General features: G+C 34.5%; 1 protein-coding gene across 1 annotated transcript in view; it reads left to right on the forward strand.

Moving 5' to 3' along the window:
• The window catches only part of LOC149796148 (general transcription factor 3C polypeptide 1-like), a 492,926-nt gene extending 487,557 nt beyond the window's left edge, over window positions 1-5,369 (forward strand). Inside the window, exon 44 of the mRNA XM_089966075.1 lies at window positions 583-5,369. Within this exon, the coding sequence (XP_089822201.1) occupies window positions 583-764 (182 nt within the window). The 3' untranslated portion in view covers window positions 765-5,369. The remainder of the gene's footprint in view (window positions 1-582) is intronic.
• Window positions 5,370-20,733: the final 15,364 nt, after the last annotated feature.

The raw sequence follows: 20,733 nt of genomic DNA on the forward strand, positions 1-20,733 counted from the left end.
ATTTTACATTTTCGTAGTACAAATGGGAGAGGGAAGGATAGCTATTGTGACCAGGTGACCACTATGTGAAGGTAACCCTTAGGACAGGTTGACAGTAATGAAAAACGTTTACTTCAGTAGTTTCTTACATGGATACTTGCTGTATATATAAAAGTTACTTTTTTGCCACGTTTCAAAAAGTTGTCAAACTTTTAGTGCTTTTATGGTTATTTAGCAAAACTAGACCACACCAGCTGTCCTGTTGCAAATAGTTGGATGGTTAGAGTGAATATAATGTATTTAAGGTTTTTGACTATTGCACATAAACTGATAGTTGAATGAAAACTTTGACAGCAGAGTTTTGACTACATAATTCAGGTCATGTCAAAGGAAATAGTCATGCAAAGTCCTTATTGTTTGTGATTATTCAAATCCATTTGTATTCTTCATAGCAAAAATCTGCTTCAGAATTATTAAAATATTTTGAGATATTTAAGAAAGGGAAGTGACCATTTTAGTAACTTGTGTTTTGCACAAGTTATGAAAACCTTTTCCTCTTGTCACATGCAATGCTTTACCAGTATATCTACCATTATTTTTCAGTGAGTGACCACCAGGAAGGTGATGCTGTGCTATACTTTCCCACTGTAAACTGTGTCCAGGCTTTGGGTCAACTGGCCTGCAAGGTGTGCGATAGATCAAGTTTTGCATGGCCCACTCCTGATAAATACTCGAGTTCCAAGCCCACCCATATCTCAGCAGCCTGGACCACGCTGCCAAGTTGAACAGTTAACATCGATTGTCCAAAAACTAGGACTCAGATCCATCTGGATACATACCATATTTTCTCAGAAATTAACCTTTGGAGCCATTAAATAATTTGTTTTGAAAAATAAGGTCTGATATCTGTATTTAAAACACCTACCAAAGTTCAGATTTGCAGAAATCTTCTCAAGTATGCACTTATCACAGGAGATACTGCATTGTATCAACAACACTAGCAATATGTTGACAATCATGGCTAGGGCACTGCAAGTAAATTGTTCTATAACAAGGTGAAGTCACACACACACACTTGTTGATAAATATTTGGAAGAAATGCAGTATGTTTATGTATGTATGTGTGTGCATGCATATATATATATATATATATATATATATATATATATATATATATATATATATATATATATATATATATATATATCTCGTAGGTAAATAATCCATTGCTCAGCCCAGGACAACTATACATTTATAAATTAATGCCAGGCATTTATTATTCCATTATTCCTAATAGGAAAGCACATTCTGCAACCAGAAACAAATTTTTATAAAATGCCTATGTCAAATATATATGTGTGTGTGTATATATATATATATATTATTTTCCATCTATCAAAATTGATCAATAGATTGTCCTTCTGGGTACATGCAGCAGGGTACCTAAATTAACTCCATATGATTCCACATTTTACTGCTGGATAATTGCTATTTGTTAGAGACTACACTGGATTAGCTACATGTCTAATTAAGTATTTACTCTCAACATTTTGTCTTTTCTGAACATATCAACATATTGTAGTGGTATCTTTATTCTTCAGATTGACACTTAATGCCTATCATCGGGTAATACTCTTCCTGATTGGTCTGTTGAATAAATGGACGCTCACTATAGAACATGTAACAGTTGTTCCTGTTGGCTAACTTTAGCTAAAGGAATATGGCAAGTTTAGATAATCAAACCAATCACAGTTGTTGTTGCATATTATATTGGCTTCTTGTGTCATGGCTAAACAAAAATGAGTCATTGATTGATTACAGTTCCCTGCAGCTTAGGAATTGGATTAATGATAAATTGAACTGTAATGGTGTAAACGCAGATAAAAATAAAACCTGTATTTGTTTGTTGTCATCAGTGACAAAGTGATGGACAACAAAACAGCATAAAAAAAGACATTTTGTTTATGTTTTTTGGCTGGTCTTAATTGTGGAATTAGGACTAAGTGTATATTTGACAAAATTTGTTGAATATTTTTTATTATGGCAGATATGGGTGCAGCCAAGTCACATGCTGGGCAACCAAATTTTTAAATCTGGATGCCCAGGGACAACCATGGATTTTCAAAACTTTTCTATCAGATCTGCATGTGTATATGTTTGTGTAATAGTACATTTTAAGTGGCCAATTGCTAATTTGCGATGTTGAACATTTGTAATAGGTTGTTCATGATTATTCCATATATTTATTAAGTAATTATGTTATTTAAACACACTACAGCCCCAAACCAAAAGAAAGTACAGGTGTACATGCTTCTGGTCAATAGACCTTTACAAAATCATACAATTTAATGATTGCCATGGGCTTTTTTCTTTGGTGACCTTGGTCCTAATAGTAGCCCTACACACCATGTGTTGTTTGGAGCATACAAAATCTTACAACAGTGCATGTAGCCTTCCATTAGGTCCTAAGCAAAAGAAAGAAGAAACAAAACTAATCTTTAGTATCACCCACAAAATAACTTTTAGGACCTACTTGACCATCATTCTTAATTGAGTATGTCTGCGAGACAAATGTTATGTATTTTCAAGACCTATGCTAGATAAATGTTATGTATTTTCATGGCATATGTCTGCTTGATAAATGTCATGTATTTTTAAGGCCTATGTCTTAGATAAGTGCTATTTATTTTTAATGTCTAGGTCTGCTAGATAAATGTTATTTAATTTTAATGGCTATTGCTGCTAGATAAATGTTTTTTTATATTTTCAAGGCCTATGTCTGCCAGATATTTGTTATGCATTTTAAGTCTATCTCTGTTAGATAGATTTTATGTAGTTTTAATGTCTATGTCTGCTTAGAGAAATGTTATGTACACCACTGCCTCGATAACTCGTGTCATGATAACTTGCAAACCCACTTAGAATGCAGGGTCAGTCTTGGATCCCATTTTTTTTATACTAGTGAGTACCAGTAATTGCACCCATATTTGTGGTACATGAAGAAAATTGTGATCAAAATTGGTAAATGAAACCTTGATAAATTGCTCGTTTTATCATAAAAAATGGCTGATATGACCTGGAAATTTGAATCAATGTTATGAAATTATTGAATTTTAATAAGAAGTCTGGTATTTTGTTAAAATGTCTTTCCAAACTACATTCTTGGTACACCGTAAATAAGAATAAGCAACAAAATTTCAATCAGTGAAAATGGTCCTAATGCCTACTTGAGGCAGCACTATAATAAATAAATGCCAATTAAATAAGTTTTTTTATCAAGTGAAATGAGTGTTTTTATTTATATCTTTTAGTTAGGTTTAAGTGTAATGATCATAAATACAATGTGCAGTGTTGTATTCAAATGTGAAATATATCAATCTACCTTAACAGCTATGACCTCAAGCATTTCTGTGAGAACCTAAGTGCCAAAGATGGCAAATTACCTTAAGTATTTGTTGCAATCATATTGGTATTTGTTGTATTGTTGCACTGAATTAAAAGCTTGCATGGTAATTAGTCTTTTGTATCAAATAAAGGGGGTGAAATAAAAAAAAAGTTAAAAGGCATGCAAATCCAAAGCATAAGAGCTAGCAGCCCCGGTCAAGTGTCAGGTCATTGAACACTGTTTACAGTTTTGTGTGTGTGTGTGTGTGAACGTAATATAATTAAACTCATTCTCAACTGTAATCAAAGATAGCAATGACAACAAACGAAATGAGTATTTGATGGCATAACATTCCATTTCACAAATACATTTCATTAATGAGAAGCTAGTTTCAGAGTTTGTAGTTAATTTGTAATTATTGAATTGGCACTCAGAGATTTTCTCATTGGTTAAAGTTTTATTATTACTTGCAATGAAATCATTGCACCAATATTCAACTAACACTTTTGACGATGATGGCTGTTTCACTAAGTGTTCTGTTGTGTGTGGGGCTTTTTGGGTTTTTTTTTTTAATAAAAGGAATCTTGTTTGATTGTGAATTTGAATAAATAAGTAGTCTGGTCCCTGAATAAGATGCTTCTTGTGTTGCATTCCACTATTGTAGAGAGCAAAGCAGGGAGCATAGGGATCAGTGAACCAGACTGCTCAACAACAACATAAAGCAGTGATGTAATACACAATGTTTTCGCATACAAGTGATGGTTGTTGAAAGTAGATGGAATATCATTATGATCGCTCAGTGGTTGGGCATCTTGAAATAAAGGTCTTTTTATACATAAAAACAAATAACTTGGCTAGGAAAAGCACTTTATTGAAAATTATTCCCAGTGTGACTATAAAACAAGTATTCAGCCTTTAAATACCAGTTCGCTCCACCTCTTCATGGCTTTCTCTATATCCAGCGAGGATGGCATCATTTCATATTGTTATGGAGGTCCCTTGATAACTTGCACCCTCACTTATATGGTGCGGTTGATGTTTTTTGATCCTGTTGTGTATGTCGAGGGAAAGGTTTATTTTTAATGTATATGTCTCCTAGTTTAATGTTATGTATTTTAATGTCCATGTCTGCTTGATAAATGTTGTTTATTTTTAATGTCTATGTCTGCTAGGTAAATGTTATGTATTTTTAATGTCTGTGTCTTACAGATAATTGTTATGTGTTTTCAAGGCCTATGTCTGCAAACTGATAAAAGTTTTAACTTTTTAAATCATAAGAAAAGTAACATTTTTATGGCAGTATATAACATTCAGTGCCATTACTCACAGATTATTTGGAATGTATATTTTTGTCCAGCTTTTACTAACCATTCTCCAATATACTTTTCTACAGTGACAGTCTCCAAATTTTAACTTTCAGAAGTGAAGTAATCCATGGCCTAAAATAAATCAAACCTGCAAATTGTAATTCTAATTCATGAGAAAGACATGACTCAGTAAACCACAAATTAATGCATTGTGTGTAAGTTTAACTCTTAAAGCTCTTGGATGACTTGGGTTATAAACAAGGGACAAGCTCTTGGATGACTTGGATTACAAACCAGGGACAAAGCTCTTGGATGACTGGGATTATGAACAAGTGACTATGCACATTATTATGCCATTCTCAGTCGAAACATTTTTTTAACAGAGTATTGTAGAAGAAACAAAATTAATATTAAAGTTTTGGGAGATAGTACTGCATAGGTTGTGTTCTTGCAATAGTACTTAAGCATACTTAGTGATGGTCAGCTGTTATGTAAGTCAGGTTAGTCATATCACACATATGTATTTAAGCCCATGTTTTGATTTTTCAGTCTGTGTCAGGTTCGTTAGTCAGCACCAACTAAAATGTGTAATATGCAAATAGCTTGCTCTCAAACATAATGTTTCTTTAGTTTCACCTGTTGAAAATTCGTGATACAAGATATTAATGGAATGAAAATAAATAATCTGACATTATAAATGTTTTTTGTTATTTCTTTGAATCATTAGTAGTATAATGATACATATCTTCCTTTAGCCAGATCAACAGTTTTTGTTACTGCAGATCAAAAATAAAGTTCGAGAAATAAAATGCAATGTTTATATTATCAATGAAAGTACATGTCGTATGGTAATATTTGTGAGTTGCAGTCAGTTATATTCAACAAATAGTAGGTAATAATTATACCGTAATGAATTGTATTACAGTTTATTTAGAGTTAAGTACCATCAGTAATTCAGTCAGATAATAAACAATCTACCACCATAAATCTTTCCAAAATGTACAAGAAAGTTATATGGAATATTATTTTACATAACATCATGACATGAGAATAGGGAGGGATGGTACCTGGCTCGGCCACCTGGACATTTCTGGGTTTTGCATTACTCAGAAATACCTGGGCCATCCAGGTTTTAAGATACAAATTTGATCTTGCTGGGTCTGGTATTATACCTACCCCATTTTTCTGGTGTCAGTAATAAATAAAAATAATTTTTAAAAAAAAGTCTTATGGTTGAAAAAAGTGGGAGTGAGAGAGCAGGGTGGGGAGTCCGGACCCAGTAAAAACCAACCTGGATAAGTAGTTCCCTGCCAGGTACCTTGAACAATTTTCTTACCCATCCATCGCTGCATGAAAATATACCATTTATTTGTTTTTCTTAAAAGGAGAGTGCACCAATACTCTTTGTCAGATTCCTAAAAATTTTGACATAATTCGGACAGTTAATTAACCGGTTGATATAAATCTGATAGTTCAATTAACCTGTTGACATAATTCTGACAGTACCATTAACCTGTTGACATAATTCTGACAGTTCAGTTAACCAGTTGATATAATTCTGACAGTTAAACTGTTGACATTATTTTGACAGTACAGTCAACCTGTTGACATAATTCTGGCAGTTCAATTAACCTGATCTTTCTTTTCTTTTAATATTCTGAACTACATGTGGCAGAGACTAAAATAATCATAAACTGACATTGAGTAAAAATTATGTTTCTAGTTTCACTTTAGCAATGGGATCTGAATGAAAATTTGTACTTTTATCCACTATATATTTATGTATATTGTTCCATGGCATGTCAACACAATATTAGCTATACATTGCCAATTAAGAGTTACATTCTAAAACTTTTTTAAGATTAACCCTTTTTAAAAAATTCAGCATGAAGTATTTACAAGAAATAAAGATCAGCATGAAGTACTTACAAGAAATAAACATGAAGTACTCACAAGAAATAAACAATAGCATGAGTACTAGAAATATCAATATAAAGTACTTACAAGAAATAAACATCAATATGAAGTATTTACAAGAAATAAACACTTGTAGGAAGTACAAGTAATAAACATTAGCATGAAGTACTTACAAGAAATTAACAGTATGAAGTATTAACAAGGAATAAACATCAGCATGAAGTACTAACAAGGAATAAACATCAGCATGAAGTACTAACAAGGAATAAACATCAGCATGAAGTACTAACAAGGAATAAACATCAGCATGAAGTACTAACAAGGAATAAACATCAGCATGAAGTACTAACAAGGAATAAACATCAGCATGAAGTACTAACAAGGAATAAACATCAGCATGAAGTACTAACAAGGAATAAACATCAGCATGAAGTACTAACAAGGAATAAACATCTGCTTGAAGTACTAACAAGGAATAAACATCTGCTTGAAGTACTAACAAGGAATAAACATCTGCTTGAAGTACTAACAAGGAATAAACATCTGCTTGAAGTACTAACAAGGAATAAACATCTGCTTGAAGTACTCATAAAAAATAAACATCAGCATGAAGTACTAACAAGGAATAAACATCAGCATGAAGTACTAACAAGGAATAAACATCAGCATGAAGTACTAACAAGGAATAAACATCAGCATGAAGTACTAACAAGGAATAAACATCTGCTTGAAGTACTAACAAGGAATAAACATCTGCTTGAAGTACTAACAAGGAATAAACATCTGCTTGAAGTACTAACAAGGAATAAACATCAGCATGAAGTACTAACAAGGAATAAACATCAGCATGAAGTACTAACAAGGAATAAACATCAGCATGAAGTACTAACAAGGAATAAACATCAGCATGAAGTACTAACAAGGAATAAACATCAGCATGAAGTACTAACAAGGAATAAACATCAGCATGAAGTACTAACAAGGAATAAACATCTGCTTGAAGTACTAACAAGGAATAAACATCAGCATGAAGTACTAACAAGGAATAAACATCTGCTTGAAGTACTCATAAAAAATAAACATCAGCATGAAGTACTAACAAGGAATAAACATCTGCTTGAAGTACTAACAAGGAATAAACATCAGCATGAAGTACTAACAAGGAATAAACATCTGCTTGAAGTACTAACAAGGAATAAACATCAGCATGAAGTACTAACAAGGAATAAACATCTGCTTGAAGTACTCATAAAAAATAAACATCAGCATGAAGTACTAACAAGGAATAAACATCAGCATGAAGTACTAACAAGGAATAAACATCTGCTTGAAGTACTAACAAGGAATAAACATCAGCATGAAGTACTAACAAGGAATAAACATCAGCATGAAGTACTAACAAGGAATAAACATCTGCTTGAAGTACTAACAAGGAATAAACATCTGCTTGAAGTACTAACAAGGAATAAACATCTGCTTGAAGTACTAACAAGGAATAAACATCTGCTTGAAGTACTCATAAAAAATAAACATCAGCATGAAGTACTCACAAGAAATATCTGCATGATGTTGTTGTTGTTGTTGCAGGGTTGCATTTTTCAGCACACAATTGGCTATACATGGCGGCCATTATTAATGGTGGAGGAAGAACCCGGAAAAAACCACCGACCCTCAAGAAGCTACTGGCAAGCTTTCTGACATACCCACATTGGCTGAATCTGAGACTCGAACCCACGCATACAGAGGTGAGATGGCAGTGATCCGTAATGGAGAGTGCTTTAGACAACGCGGCCACTCAGGGCCCCACATGAAGTATTAACAAGGAATAAACATCACCATGAAGTACTCACAAGAATAAACATCTGCATGAAGTACTAGCAAGAAATAAACATCTACATGAAGTACTCACAAGAAATAAACATAAGCATGGAGTACTCACAAGAAATAAACATAAGTATGAAGTATTCAGCAAAAATAAACAGCTGAAATGCTCACAACAAATAAATATCAACATAAAGTATTTAGAAGAAATATCATATGAAGCATATTGAAGAAATAGACATCAGCATGAAGTCCTCACAAGAAATAAACATCAATATGAAGTGCTCACAAGAAATAGACATCAATATGTACTTGCAAGAAATAAACATCTGCATGAAGTACTCACAAGAAATAAACATGTGCATGAAGTACTCACAAGAAATAAATATAACCTAGAAGTACAAGAAATAAACATCAGCAAGAAGTATTCAGAAAAAATAAACATCAGCTGAAATGCTCACAAGAACTAAACAACAACATGAAGTATTTTTAATGAAATGTCAGTATGAAGCATATCAAAGAAATATCAGCATGAAGTCCTTACAAGAAATAGACATCAGCATAAGTCCTTACAGGAAATAGACATCAACATGAATTCCTCACAAGAAATCAACATGAAGCACTTGCAAGAAATAAACATTAGTATCAAATGGAAGAAATAATTATCAGCATAAAGTATTTACAAGAAACAAACATAGCATGAAGTAGAAGAAAAAAACATCAGGGTGAAGTACTTACAAGATGAAAACCAGTACCTAATGTCTACCAGATATACTAGAAGAAATGTATTGTTGTCCAATAAATTGACCTTTTGTTGTATAGGATGGTAACCTAAATTACTGCAATCAAAATAAATTTATATTAATTCCCACTTTTAGGCAGATAACTTTGTAACCATCCCTTCAAATGTATAGGAGAATGACTTTCTATCACATGAAATGATAATTTATGACCCAGATAACGTTGTCTATCACAGTTTGTAAATATCAAGAGATTGCCCACACTGGCTTCTTTTAGGTATTAAGTAATTACACATTGCATCACATCTTCCCAATTAGCAACCAGCATACTTCATGGAGCAGGGCAAAAGAACGCATGTATATGTATGTACTTTGGGTACTATACATGTACTTTGGGTACTATATACATGTACTTTGGGTACTATATGCAAATACTCTGGGTATTGTATACTTGAGTACCAGTAGTATACAAGTGTTTATTTTGCCCCACAAGATTTGTCATGTTATCAGTTTTATGTGCATGCGATCATACATGGTTAAATATTGTACCAATCAATACACTGTGTGAGCCCAGAGCAATGAATAAATCTACCGTCAGCAACTAGCGCTTCATTCAATAACCAGTCTTGTGCATGAATTGGTTTTTTTATTCATGCTCTTACAGTGGTTGAGGTGCCCAGAGTGGCCGAGTGGTCTAAAGCGCTTTCCATTATGGATCACTGTCATCTCACCTGTCTGCATGGGATCGCGTCTCGGATTCAGCCAGTGTGGGTATGTGAGAAAACATGCCAGTAACTTCTCATGGGTCGGTGGTTCTTTCCGGGGTTTTCCTGGGTTCTTCCTTCACTATTAATACTGGCCGCCATGTATAGCCTATCATGTGCTGAAAAATGTCGCTAAACCCTACTACAACAACAACAATGGTTGATGCTGTGATTCCAATCACACCAAGAGCAACAACTGATGCCACAGCTAGGACACAAATAACATCTACGACCAAACACATGCATTTGTATTTCACATAGCAATGATTCTGTAAATGATAATTTAACTGCTTTTGACGTTTGTGCTCATGTAATCGATCTTGAAGAGACTGAGCTACCTGTGAGCCCAGTTGTTTTAATCAACCCACAGTGGCATTTATAATACTATCAACAACTCACATGGCAACTAGTTTAGCAATTGGTGCAGCACACAGTGATGAGGCTGTGAGTGCTTTTGGTGCACTTGCAAATAATGAATGAAGATTATCACCAAGCCCAGTTCCATAATATGACATGTAAAGACGTTTTTCTATATTAGCTACATAAATGGGTTCCACACATTAATGAACAACTGTCATTGTTTTTATTATTAAATGTCAGGTCAGTCTCTAATGTACAGTTGTATCATTAACGTTTCAATGTGCTGATCACCACCTCTGTCTGTGTTACAGTGACTGGTCATGTATTTGCAAAATAGGATTTTGTTTTTGCAATTTTTGGGTGGTTGTAGTTGCACTGATTATAGATGCAATGTTTGCAATGGTAAAAAATATTCCCATAATGACTATCCTTCATCTCTTCTTCCTTTTGTAAATACAGTATATGCTTGCTTACAATAATTCCACCAATTACCTGTAGCTTGTTTCCTTCCCAGAAACTTCCTGAATACCATTTTAGGCCATTCAACCATTGTGTTTATCTGTTGTCTTTGATTGCATTTTTGCCAGTTTTATCATGCACTCTTTCCAGTTGGGAGATCTGTTAATAGCAGCAACATTAAGATTTATATACGGGACTTTTATCTTTCATTGTACTACATTTAATTTGACTGTTTTTACCAGGCTTTGGCATTGTTGTGCACTGTGGTTTACCACTGATACCACCACAGCAAAAATCATGACTTGTGAGCAGTGTTTGAGCCTTAAATACATGCATGCAAGGTCAGTATGGATATTTCTTACGATGATTTTTACTGTGTCAGTTAAGTAACCTAACAAGATTCTTTATCCATGCATGGTTTGATTTTTTTTCATTTCACTCAGCAGCAACAAATCAATCTGAGTTGTCAATTCTGTCCATGGGGAGAAAGTGCCAGTGAATAAAAACCTTTGCTATAACCGAACATATTAACAGCAATACTTGGTTTTAAATTGTTTCAAATCTGTTCAGTGTGGTTGTGGTAACCTGCAAGGGAAAGTCGATATAAACAAAATTGGGTTCACACAGATATTGTTGGTATTTTTTAGATAGGTCAAGGTGATCACTAGCCAGATATAGTGCCAATAAATTGCCCATTCAAAACATGTCAAAGTTTTTCATGTTTATAACTGACCTTGGCAGTACCCAGTTTGGTGTTGCTATGTAAGTGGATCCACACAATGTTTGATACTGTGAGAGACATAACTCAACTTTGGCACATCTTTCAAGAGTCCATTCTGATCTTGTTTTGGTGTATTTCTCTAGTGTTTTGATAATCCTTTCAATGCCTCTCTCAATTTCCTGACTAATGGTGCAGTTCTTTCAGTACAGAACTACGTGAGCACCACTATGAATCCACTGCGTAGTAGTTGTAAATCTATCATTGCCACCAAAACCAGATGAGCACTAAGAATAATGTCTACATTAACCTCAGCATGACCAAAGTTTTGTGACACTGCTACGGTTCCTGGAATCATATTTGTTAGTAGTTGTTGAGTGTCTTTGCTTGGTGTATATGTGGGTGGGATAATTGCGACTTGATTTTCCAATTCACCACTACGCTTTTGAAACTTAAATTCTGGTACTTGTGATTGCTGTGTTTGTGTACGAACATACTGCTTCAGTACCAATAGCAGATGCAAGACGATGACCATGGTTTTGTTTATACTCTTCTAATACCACAAGGATATAACCTTTTGTTGCACCTCTGGGTATTCTGATATTACGCTCATGTGCATATGGTTTTAGTTGTTGCACCATTGTTTTATTTGTATTTGTTGCTGCTACAGTAGCCACCAGTGCTGGTGATGGCGAATTCAATGTAATTACTGTTCTCAATAATTCAAGTATGTCAGACTTTCTCAAGGTATGAATATTTCATGCTGTTGTGTGAACTGTTTGAGCTGAGGGATCATAGGCATCCTTATAGCTGATGAAAACCTTCTCTTGTTAAGAATTCCTTCGATGATCTGTAAAGTTTTGTATTTTACACATATCAGAAAGTGCAATTACTTCAATCCAAGCTTATTATTTTTTTTATTTCTGTTTCAGTTATCTCTGTATTTGTTTTTACAATCACAGGCATTTGTACAATTACAGGTGCTTGTTTTATCACAGGCATTTGTACAATTACAGGTGCTTGTTTTATCACAGGCACTTGAGAAGTCACAGGTGTTTATGGTTTATGTTTTATTTATTTATGCTTTATAGTATTCGTGAACAGATCCACACAGGATTGTCATAGGTGATTATGTGATTTGACCCCAGTGCCACATTTAAGGCAGGGTCATACATCTAGACCATTATATAACACCTGCGTGTGCATTTTACAGTACTCCTAATGGCCTGTTCAGTCCGAGTTTGTATTTTCCAAGGCGAACAGCTTTGCATTTGTTGCGTGCCTATGCCACGAAGCTTCCTGTACATATACATGAGTGTTTTATCTAATTGATTGAAACACTGCTACATTTCAGTTAACCCATTGCTGTTTTTTTATTTCTTTCACCGCCTCAAATGATACACTGATTTCAAGGCTAGTCAGATAGCGAGCCTTACAGTCCATTACCTGATTTTATGGTAACTAAAATTTTTTAATCAGATAAAATAACCCGTTATTATTATTGGCATCATCAAATTCATGAGCAAACACAGATAAGATAAATTCCAGTTGATTATCAGCTCAAATGACCCATCCCAACCAGACTTTTTGCATCGGAATCCAATACCATCACATTTCTTAGGGTGCTGGTAAATTTTCTCAGTCATGCTTGCCATGTTTTTGCTTTTACTAATAACATCTGTAAATTGTTGTTGATTCTTGCATTGCTTTCTTCTGCCTCTTTATAATATCTTTCATATATCAACAGAAGAGTTTGGATGCCATTCTTCAGTTTATGGCCCAAAAGTATTTTTTTAATTAGCCTGCTCATGAACATCCTCGTCACTGACCTCACCAAAAACGTCACTGGTTTCAGACGCATTTGGTGAGTAATTTATCTTTTGCAGGTATACTCTTTCATGCACAATATTCTGCACATTCATATAAGTTTTATTTGCCTCAAAAATCTGCTCAAGTTTATTTTATTCTATTTCTAAGATCAATCCCAGGTTAACCAATTTATCGATGTATTCTGATTTTGTTTCGGATAATACATACAACACTATTTGTTCTTATTTAATAAACGTGCATGATGCATTCAAACGTTACAGCAATCTCAGTTTATCCATCATATTTTGGATATTCCAATTACATGTATCTGGCAGGTTTATATCATTATTAGACACATCCATAAAATCCTTCAGTATACTTTGGGACTCAATGGCCTTGCTACTGCTGAACATTTGTATATAAACCACTGCAAGCACTTCTTCAATTCACAAATATTCACAACTCAACTATATATATATATATATATATATCTTATAGCCAGTACAAATCATTAGCCATGCTATAGAGTACAAGCACTGCTGCAGTGAAAAATCAATTCTTGTTGATATAGTATTGTTACAATATTAGTAATACAAGCTTGTCTGTATGCAGTATCTATCAAAAACACATTAGCTGTCACAGTAGATTCATTCATTGTGCAGGGCTCACAGCATGTGTTAATCAGTACCATATTTAACCACATGTGCAAAACATTGATAAACATGAATGAGTTACATGTGAGAAAACAAATTATGGGGCAGGTAGAGGCTACGATGGGTGGCAGGGTTCCCAAAGAGGCCCACTGGGCAAAACAAACAGTTTCAATTACTACTAGATGTACTTTGGGTACTGTATGCTTGTACTCTGGGTACTATATACATGTACTATGGTTGCTATGTACATGTACTTTGGGTAGCAAATGCCTGTAATTTGGGTACTGTATACATGTACTTTTGGTACTATATGCATGTAGTTTGGGTACTATATGCATGTACTTTGGGTACTATATACTTGTACTTTGGGTATTATATACACTGCTTTGGGTATTGTATACATGTGCCTTGGGTACTATATATGTGATTTTGGGTACCATAAATCTTTACAGAACTTCCATCTACCTTATATCTATTCAATTGATATACAATTCATGACAGTTAGTACCTTTAGATCAAAGAAATAGATCATTTTGCAAATGAGCTGTTCTTATTTAAGTCTATGAGTTGTCATTATTCATTAACTTAAAACGTAATAAACCAACATGTTAACCAGTCTTGCCTAACACCATTGTACCAGACTCAGTACCAGAGTTGAAATACTGTATATACTTAATGTTACGTACTCATTAACGTAGCACATAATATAAAGTCAGAGTATTTTATTCCGACATCTATCCCTGTAAATTAATGGTACAGTGTGATATAGACTTCTGAAAAATGGTTGGAAAATTTTGATGTTAAAGCAATTTCTATTGACACATTATATTATATTATTTTATCTTATATTACATTATATATATATATATATATATATATATATATATATATATATATATATATATATATATATATATATATATATATATATATATATATATTTATTTATTTATTTACAGTTGTTGTTGTTGTGGGGTTTAACGCCATTTTTCAGCATATGATAGGCTATGCATGACGGCCAGTATTAATGGTGGAGAAAGAACCCGGGAAAACCCAGGGAATAACCACCGACCCACAAGAAGCTACTGGCAAGCTTTCTCACATACCCACACTGGCTGAATCCTAGACTCGCACCCAAGCAGACAGAGGTGAAACGGCAGTGATCCGTAACAGAGAGCGCTTTAGACCACTCGGCCACTCGGGGTCCCCTGTGTGTGTGTGTGTGTGTGTGTGTATATATATATATATATATATATATATATATATATATATATATATATATATATATATATATATATATATATATATATATGTACGTATGTATCTATAGTGGCAGTCAGCAAGATAATGGACATCAAGCATTGAATGTCCAACAGCATTACAGTACACATGTACATTGCATGATGCCATGATGCCTCATACCTTTGCCTGTAATAAGTACTGGCCAGCTGTTTGTAGGTATTGGCACATGTTAGGGTTTGACTTTTATATGGTATGTTTGACACTGTTAGGTTTAAGGAAATATCATTACAATACATATTTGAAATTCAACAAATAAAGTTACAAACAGGACCATTTGTTCAGAAAAAAAAACCTACAATATAAATGCACAGATAATTGCAGATAAATTCATTTACCCAGTGAAAATATACAAAATAATGAAGTCACTTTTCAGCTGTATAAAATAAAGTTTTATAGTTTATAAGAACTATAAAATGACCATCCAAGACCCATGAAAATAGAGTACAAACAAATTTTTCTTCAGTGAATCAATTCATTTAGACAGATTATTTTTAGCTCTATTGGTCATAGACAATAGGAGCTTAAGGGATGACCTCTTGTCCATCGTCCATCCATCCATCTGTTAGCACAAACTATTGAACCTTACATTCCATGGTCTAGCTGCTCCTAATGAAAATAGTGCTGTTTGGACAGACAATATCTCCACCTCACTGGCCATCTTGAAAATCCTCTTATCAATGAAGGGTTACATTAACATTGAACTTTCCCCAAAAGAACTCTTATGATGTCTAGTTGGTCCTAAATAAACATGGAACAGACCTGATGTTTTAATATGGTTGCCACTGCAGCCATCTTGAACATTCTGTCACTACTCCTGAATCAAAAGTCATATTTAACATGGGATTTTCTTTCAAAGACTTCTTATCATGTCTAGCTGATCCTAACTGGTGTCAATCTGACAGCAAGTTTGGCCTCCAGAGTGATCTTATTTAAAAGCTTGACATTGCTACTCCTAAATGAATGGTCATACCAGCATGGGCTTTGCACCAGTAGACTTCTTATGATGCTCAGTTGGTCCTAAATGAAAATGGTGCCAATCTGACATCCAAAATGGCTACCACAAGAACTAATTGATAACTGTTATTACTCAGAAATATCAGAGATGTACTCAACATTGCAGTTAAAATACAGAAATGTGTGTGTGTGTGTGTGTGTGATTTGGATCTTTAACGTAGTTTTAATAATGTTTTCAGTCATATCACTTTGATGTCTGCAGTGTTGCAGTTTATTATGATGCCTAGCACTGGGGCATCATGTCCTGTGCTGTCACATTACCCTGAGACCAGGCCAACCAGTCCTAAGACTAACCTCTAAATGCTGAGCGCCAAGCAAGGCAGCTGTTAGTACCATTTTTATAAGTCTTTGGTATGACTTGGCCGGGGTTCGAACCCGCAACCTCCCACTTCCAAGGTAGATGCTCCAACCACTTAGGCTACTGAAGTGGTCAAAATAGAGAAATGGTCCTCTCTTGAATTCCTGGAGCATCAGACCCTTTGATGAACTTTTCTTTGTTTCTTCAAAGGCAAAGCCAGACAAAATAATAATAATAATAATCATGAGGACTTTGTATAGAGCCTAATCTTTAGAAGCTCTAAGTGCTTTACAACATTAGACAACACGTATAAGAGGAAAAACATATAATGATATGATTACAAAAACAAACACCATGAAATTCGAAAACATTAAAAAAAAACATGCTGAGAATATTTAGGGCAGGAAACATTATTAGGTTTTTAAGTTTGTTCTTGCAGTCGAAATATGTAAGTTTTGACAGCACTCTTGAATGTGATCACTGTGTCTTTGTGTCTAAGTTCAGTGGGCAATTCATTCCATATCGCTGGGCCCTGGTATGCAAAAGAACGCTGTCCATATGGCTTTGTTTTCATAGTGGGAATAATGAGTATACGATTGTCAGAAGAGGAGCGTAAGTATCTTGCTGGTGTGTACACATGGGTGAGGTCGGATAGGTATGTTGGACCAGAGTCCGACAGTGAAACGTAGCACAGAGAACAAATTTTGTGTTTGATTCTGGATTGAATGGATAGCCAGTGTAGGGTACAGAGCAGCGGGGAGGTGTGCTCTGATCGTGGTACTCTAAGTATGATCTGAGCAGCTGTGTTTTGAACTTTTTGAAGTTTCTGGAGCAGATATTGAGATGAACCAGACATAATTGAGTTACAATAGTCCAGCCTTGAAAGTGCTAATGAACACACAAGTGTTTTAGTGGCATCAGCTGAAAGATATTTGCGAATTGAGCTGATGCATCTCGGCTCAAGATATGCAGACTTGCATATGTTCATGACATGTTGGTGCAATGTGAGAGTACTGTCCAGAGTAACACCTACGTTTCATCCTGATTGTGTGAATTTTATGTTGGTGTTGCTGATATTTATTGTTTGAGGTAAAGGATGTGAATGAGATTGTCTTTGTGTTGTGATCAGAATGGCCTCAGTTTTATCATCATTCATCTGCAGCTTGTTACATGTCATCCATGATTTCACATCAGAAATGCACCTCTCTACACCTTGGATGGTAGCATCAACTTCATTTGGGTGGCTTGATTTGTATGTTTGGGTGTCATCAGCGTACAATTGGTGAGACACTGGATGATGATCTATGACACTTGAGAGCGACTGAGTGTACAGAATGAAGAGAACAGGTCCAAGAACAGACCCCTGTGGAACACCACAACATAAATCAACTGGGCTGGAGTGTATTCCATTTGCAGATACGATTTGTGTCCTGTTGACCAAGTAGGACTTGAACCACAGTAAGGCTGTATCATGAATGCCAAATACATGCTGGAGATGGTGAAGTAATATATCATGGTCTATTGTGTCAAATGCTGCAGACAAATCAAAGAGGGTGAGGACTGTAATCTTTCCGCTATCCAACGCAGAGAGAATGTCATTAACTACTTTTAGAAGAGTAGTTTCAGTACTGTGGCAAAGGTGATATGCAGATTGTACATCGCTAAAAAGACTGTTTGAATTTAGATGAGATGCAAGTTGGGATAGAACAACCTTTTATAAGATTTTTTTATATGAATGGGAGATTAGAAACTGGGCGGTAGTTCTTTAAATCGTTATGGTCTAGTGTTGGTTTCTTCAGCAGAGGCTTTACAATGTCAGTTTTGAAAAATGATGGAAATTCCCCGGATGAGAGAGAAGTATTAATAATATCAGAAAGTGAAGGCAATACTGGATCTAAGCACTCAAGCAGCAGTGATGTTGGAATTGGATCAAGTTCACATGACTTTGGTGCACTCTTCATCAGGATTGTATGTATGAAATCCATAGAGACGGGTTCAAATGCTGCTAATGGTTACCGCTCAAATTCTGTATCCCAACTGTATGGTGATGATGCATGAGTCAATTGAAATTGTGGTGTCAAGCTTATCTCTAATGGTTTGTACTTTGTCATGGAAGAAATTTGCAAACATGTCCGGAAGGTCGACTGGAGAGAAGGTAGTTGGAAGTGGTGTTGATTTGTTCCTTGACATTAGTTTGTTAGTAATCACGAAGAGCTCTTTGCAGCTGGAACTTTCCATGATCTTAGTAGTATAGTGGGCTGATTTGACAAACTACTGTATCTGTAAAAACAATGCTAGACAGAATTTGACAAACTACTGTATCTGTAAAATCAGTAATAGACAAAATTTGATGAACTACTTTATTTGTAAAAACAATGCTAAACAGAATTTGACAAACTACTGTATCTTTAAAGACAATGCTAGACAGAATTTGACAAACTATTGTAAAAAAAAAATGCTAGACAGAATTTGACAAACTACTGTATCTGTAAAAGCAATGCTAGACAGAATTTGACAAACTTTGGCAGAGAGCATCTAGATTTAAAGCCTTTTCAGTACAAGACAAATGATTTGCCATTCTGAAGAAACCATCATAGTGACAGTTTTGTTGGCCATCTGCTCTTGCATTTGACTGTTAGTTATATGTCAGACAGGAAAGCAATCTGAGGTCCACTTGGGCTTCTATTTTCTCTTTGACATTACTAATTGTGGATGGGGTTTAGCGTAAATTTATTTTAGAAAGGTCAATGGAAAGGTTAGCAATAGAATATACAGTTGAGAATGGATGAACTTTCTAGAGTTTTGTTGAAATCCATGCAGATTTTCTAAATAGTTAGGGCTGATATTAAAGACAAAAAGATGATATGCAAGTGATTATGGGATCAAAATGTTTCTGTAAGGGTCTATGGAAAAATCCACATTTCAGTTATTTTGGATTGGGTCACTCTTGGGGGGAAAGTGAAATTCAGTGTTAAAAGGTTATATATAATGTATTTATTTTCTGTCCATGACTGTATATTGTAGGGTCATTTTATAAACAACATATTGCATAGTTAACTTTGTCCATGAATGTAGACTTAACCGTAATATAATATTTGTAAACATGTTTAATTGGATTTGTGTTCAGGACCTTGGTTTTCCTCTTGCAAATTCCCGGTCTACCTGTTTGTTCTTTACTAAAGTTTAAGTAACAGTCCTGACCTTGTTTACAACATAAAATGGCTTGGAAATGAGCCTTTGATGCTCATCCTGGTCCTCTTATTGTGTCTTAGGCTTTTTATAAAGGTAATGATCAAAATAATTATTTATTCATACTTTAACATTTATCTAGTGGAATCAGTCTTTTAGTTGTGTTCAATTATAATTTTGAGTTATACTTATTTATTTAAATTATTCATTCAAATTAAAAAGTGTTCATTGACTTTAGGACTAAATCACTATTTTGGAATTATTGTGAATTCATTCAAAGACATTCTGGATAATATCATTGTGATACATGAAGACTGTTGGCATATCAGCACTTTCGTGACTATGGACACATCGGTACATTCAAGATGGGATTAATTAATAACACCACTGGACTTCATTCAGAACACTCTATACTTTTGGACTTGTGATAAAACTTTCAGGACTATTTCAGATTTAAATCACATCACTGAGTTCTTTTAAAGTTATCTTAAGTAAATAAATTATTTGTTCAATTACAAAATTCGTTGATTTTCTCTTTTTTCAGTTACTTGGTTTAAGACCATAGAGTTGTAACAGAAAATTGTGGGCTCCTCCAGGATACCATTTTCTTTAAAATATTTAGGAGAAAGTTAGGAGAAATCAAAATTGCTTTTGAAATTTTAATTCACTTTGTGTCATAATATTCCACATATTTGAGAAATATTTAGTGAAGCCAAATATGCTTTTTCACATTGTCACCTAAACTGGAGAACTTATTTTAAATCCTACCAAGAAAAGGTTAGAGACTTTAAAGAAGGACAAGTTTCTTGCGCTTCAGTTTCAGAAAGAAATAATGGAAATCCAAAATGAGAGAGAGAGATTGAGAGATAGATAGAGAAATGCAGACACAGCAAATACAAATACAGAGAGAAATACATAAGAAAAGCAAATGTAAATGAGGAAAGATGAGAGTAAAGTAAAAATACAAATTCAGAGAGAGAGAGAGATGCAGATTAGATTACAACTGGCAACCGAAACC

The sequence above is a fragment of the Sinohyriopsis cumingii genome, chromosome 7 (assembly GCF_028554795.1).
Source record: "Sinohyriopsis cumingii isolate HCF-2022 chromosome 7, ASM2855479v2, whole genome shotgun sequence".
Taxonomy (NCBI): domain Eukaryota; kingdom Metazoa; phylum Mollusca; class Bivalvia; order Unionida; family Unionidae; genus Sinohyriopsis; species Sinohyriopsis cumingii.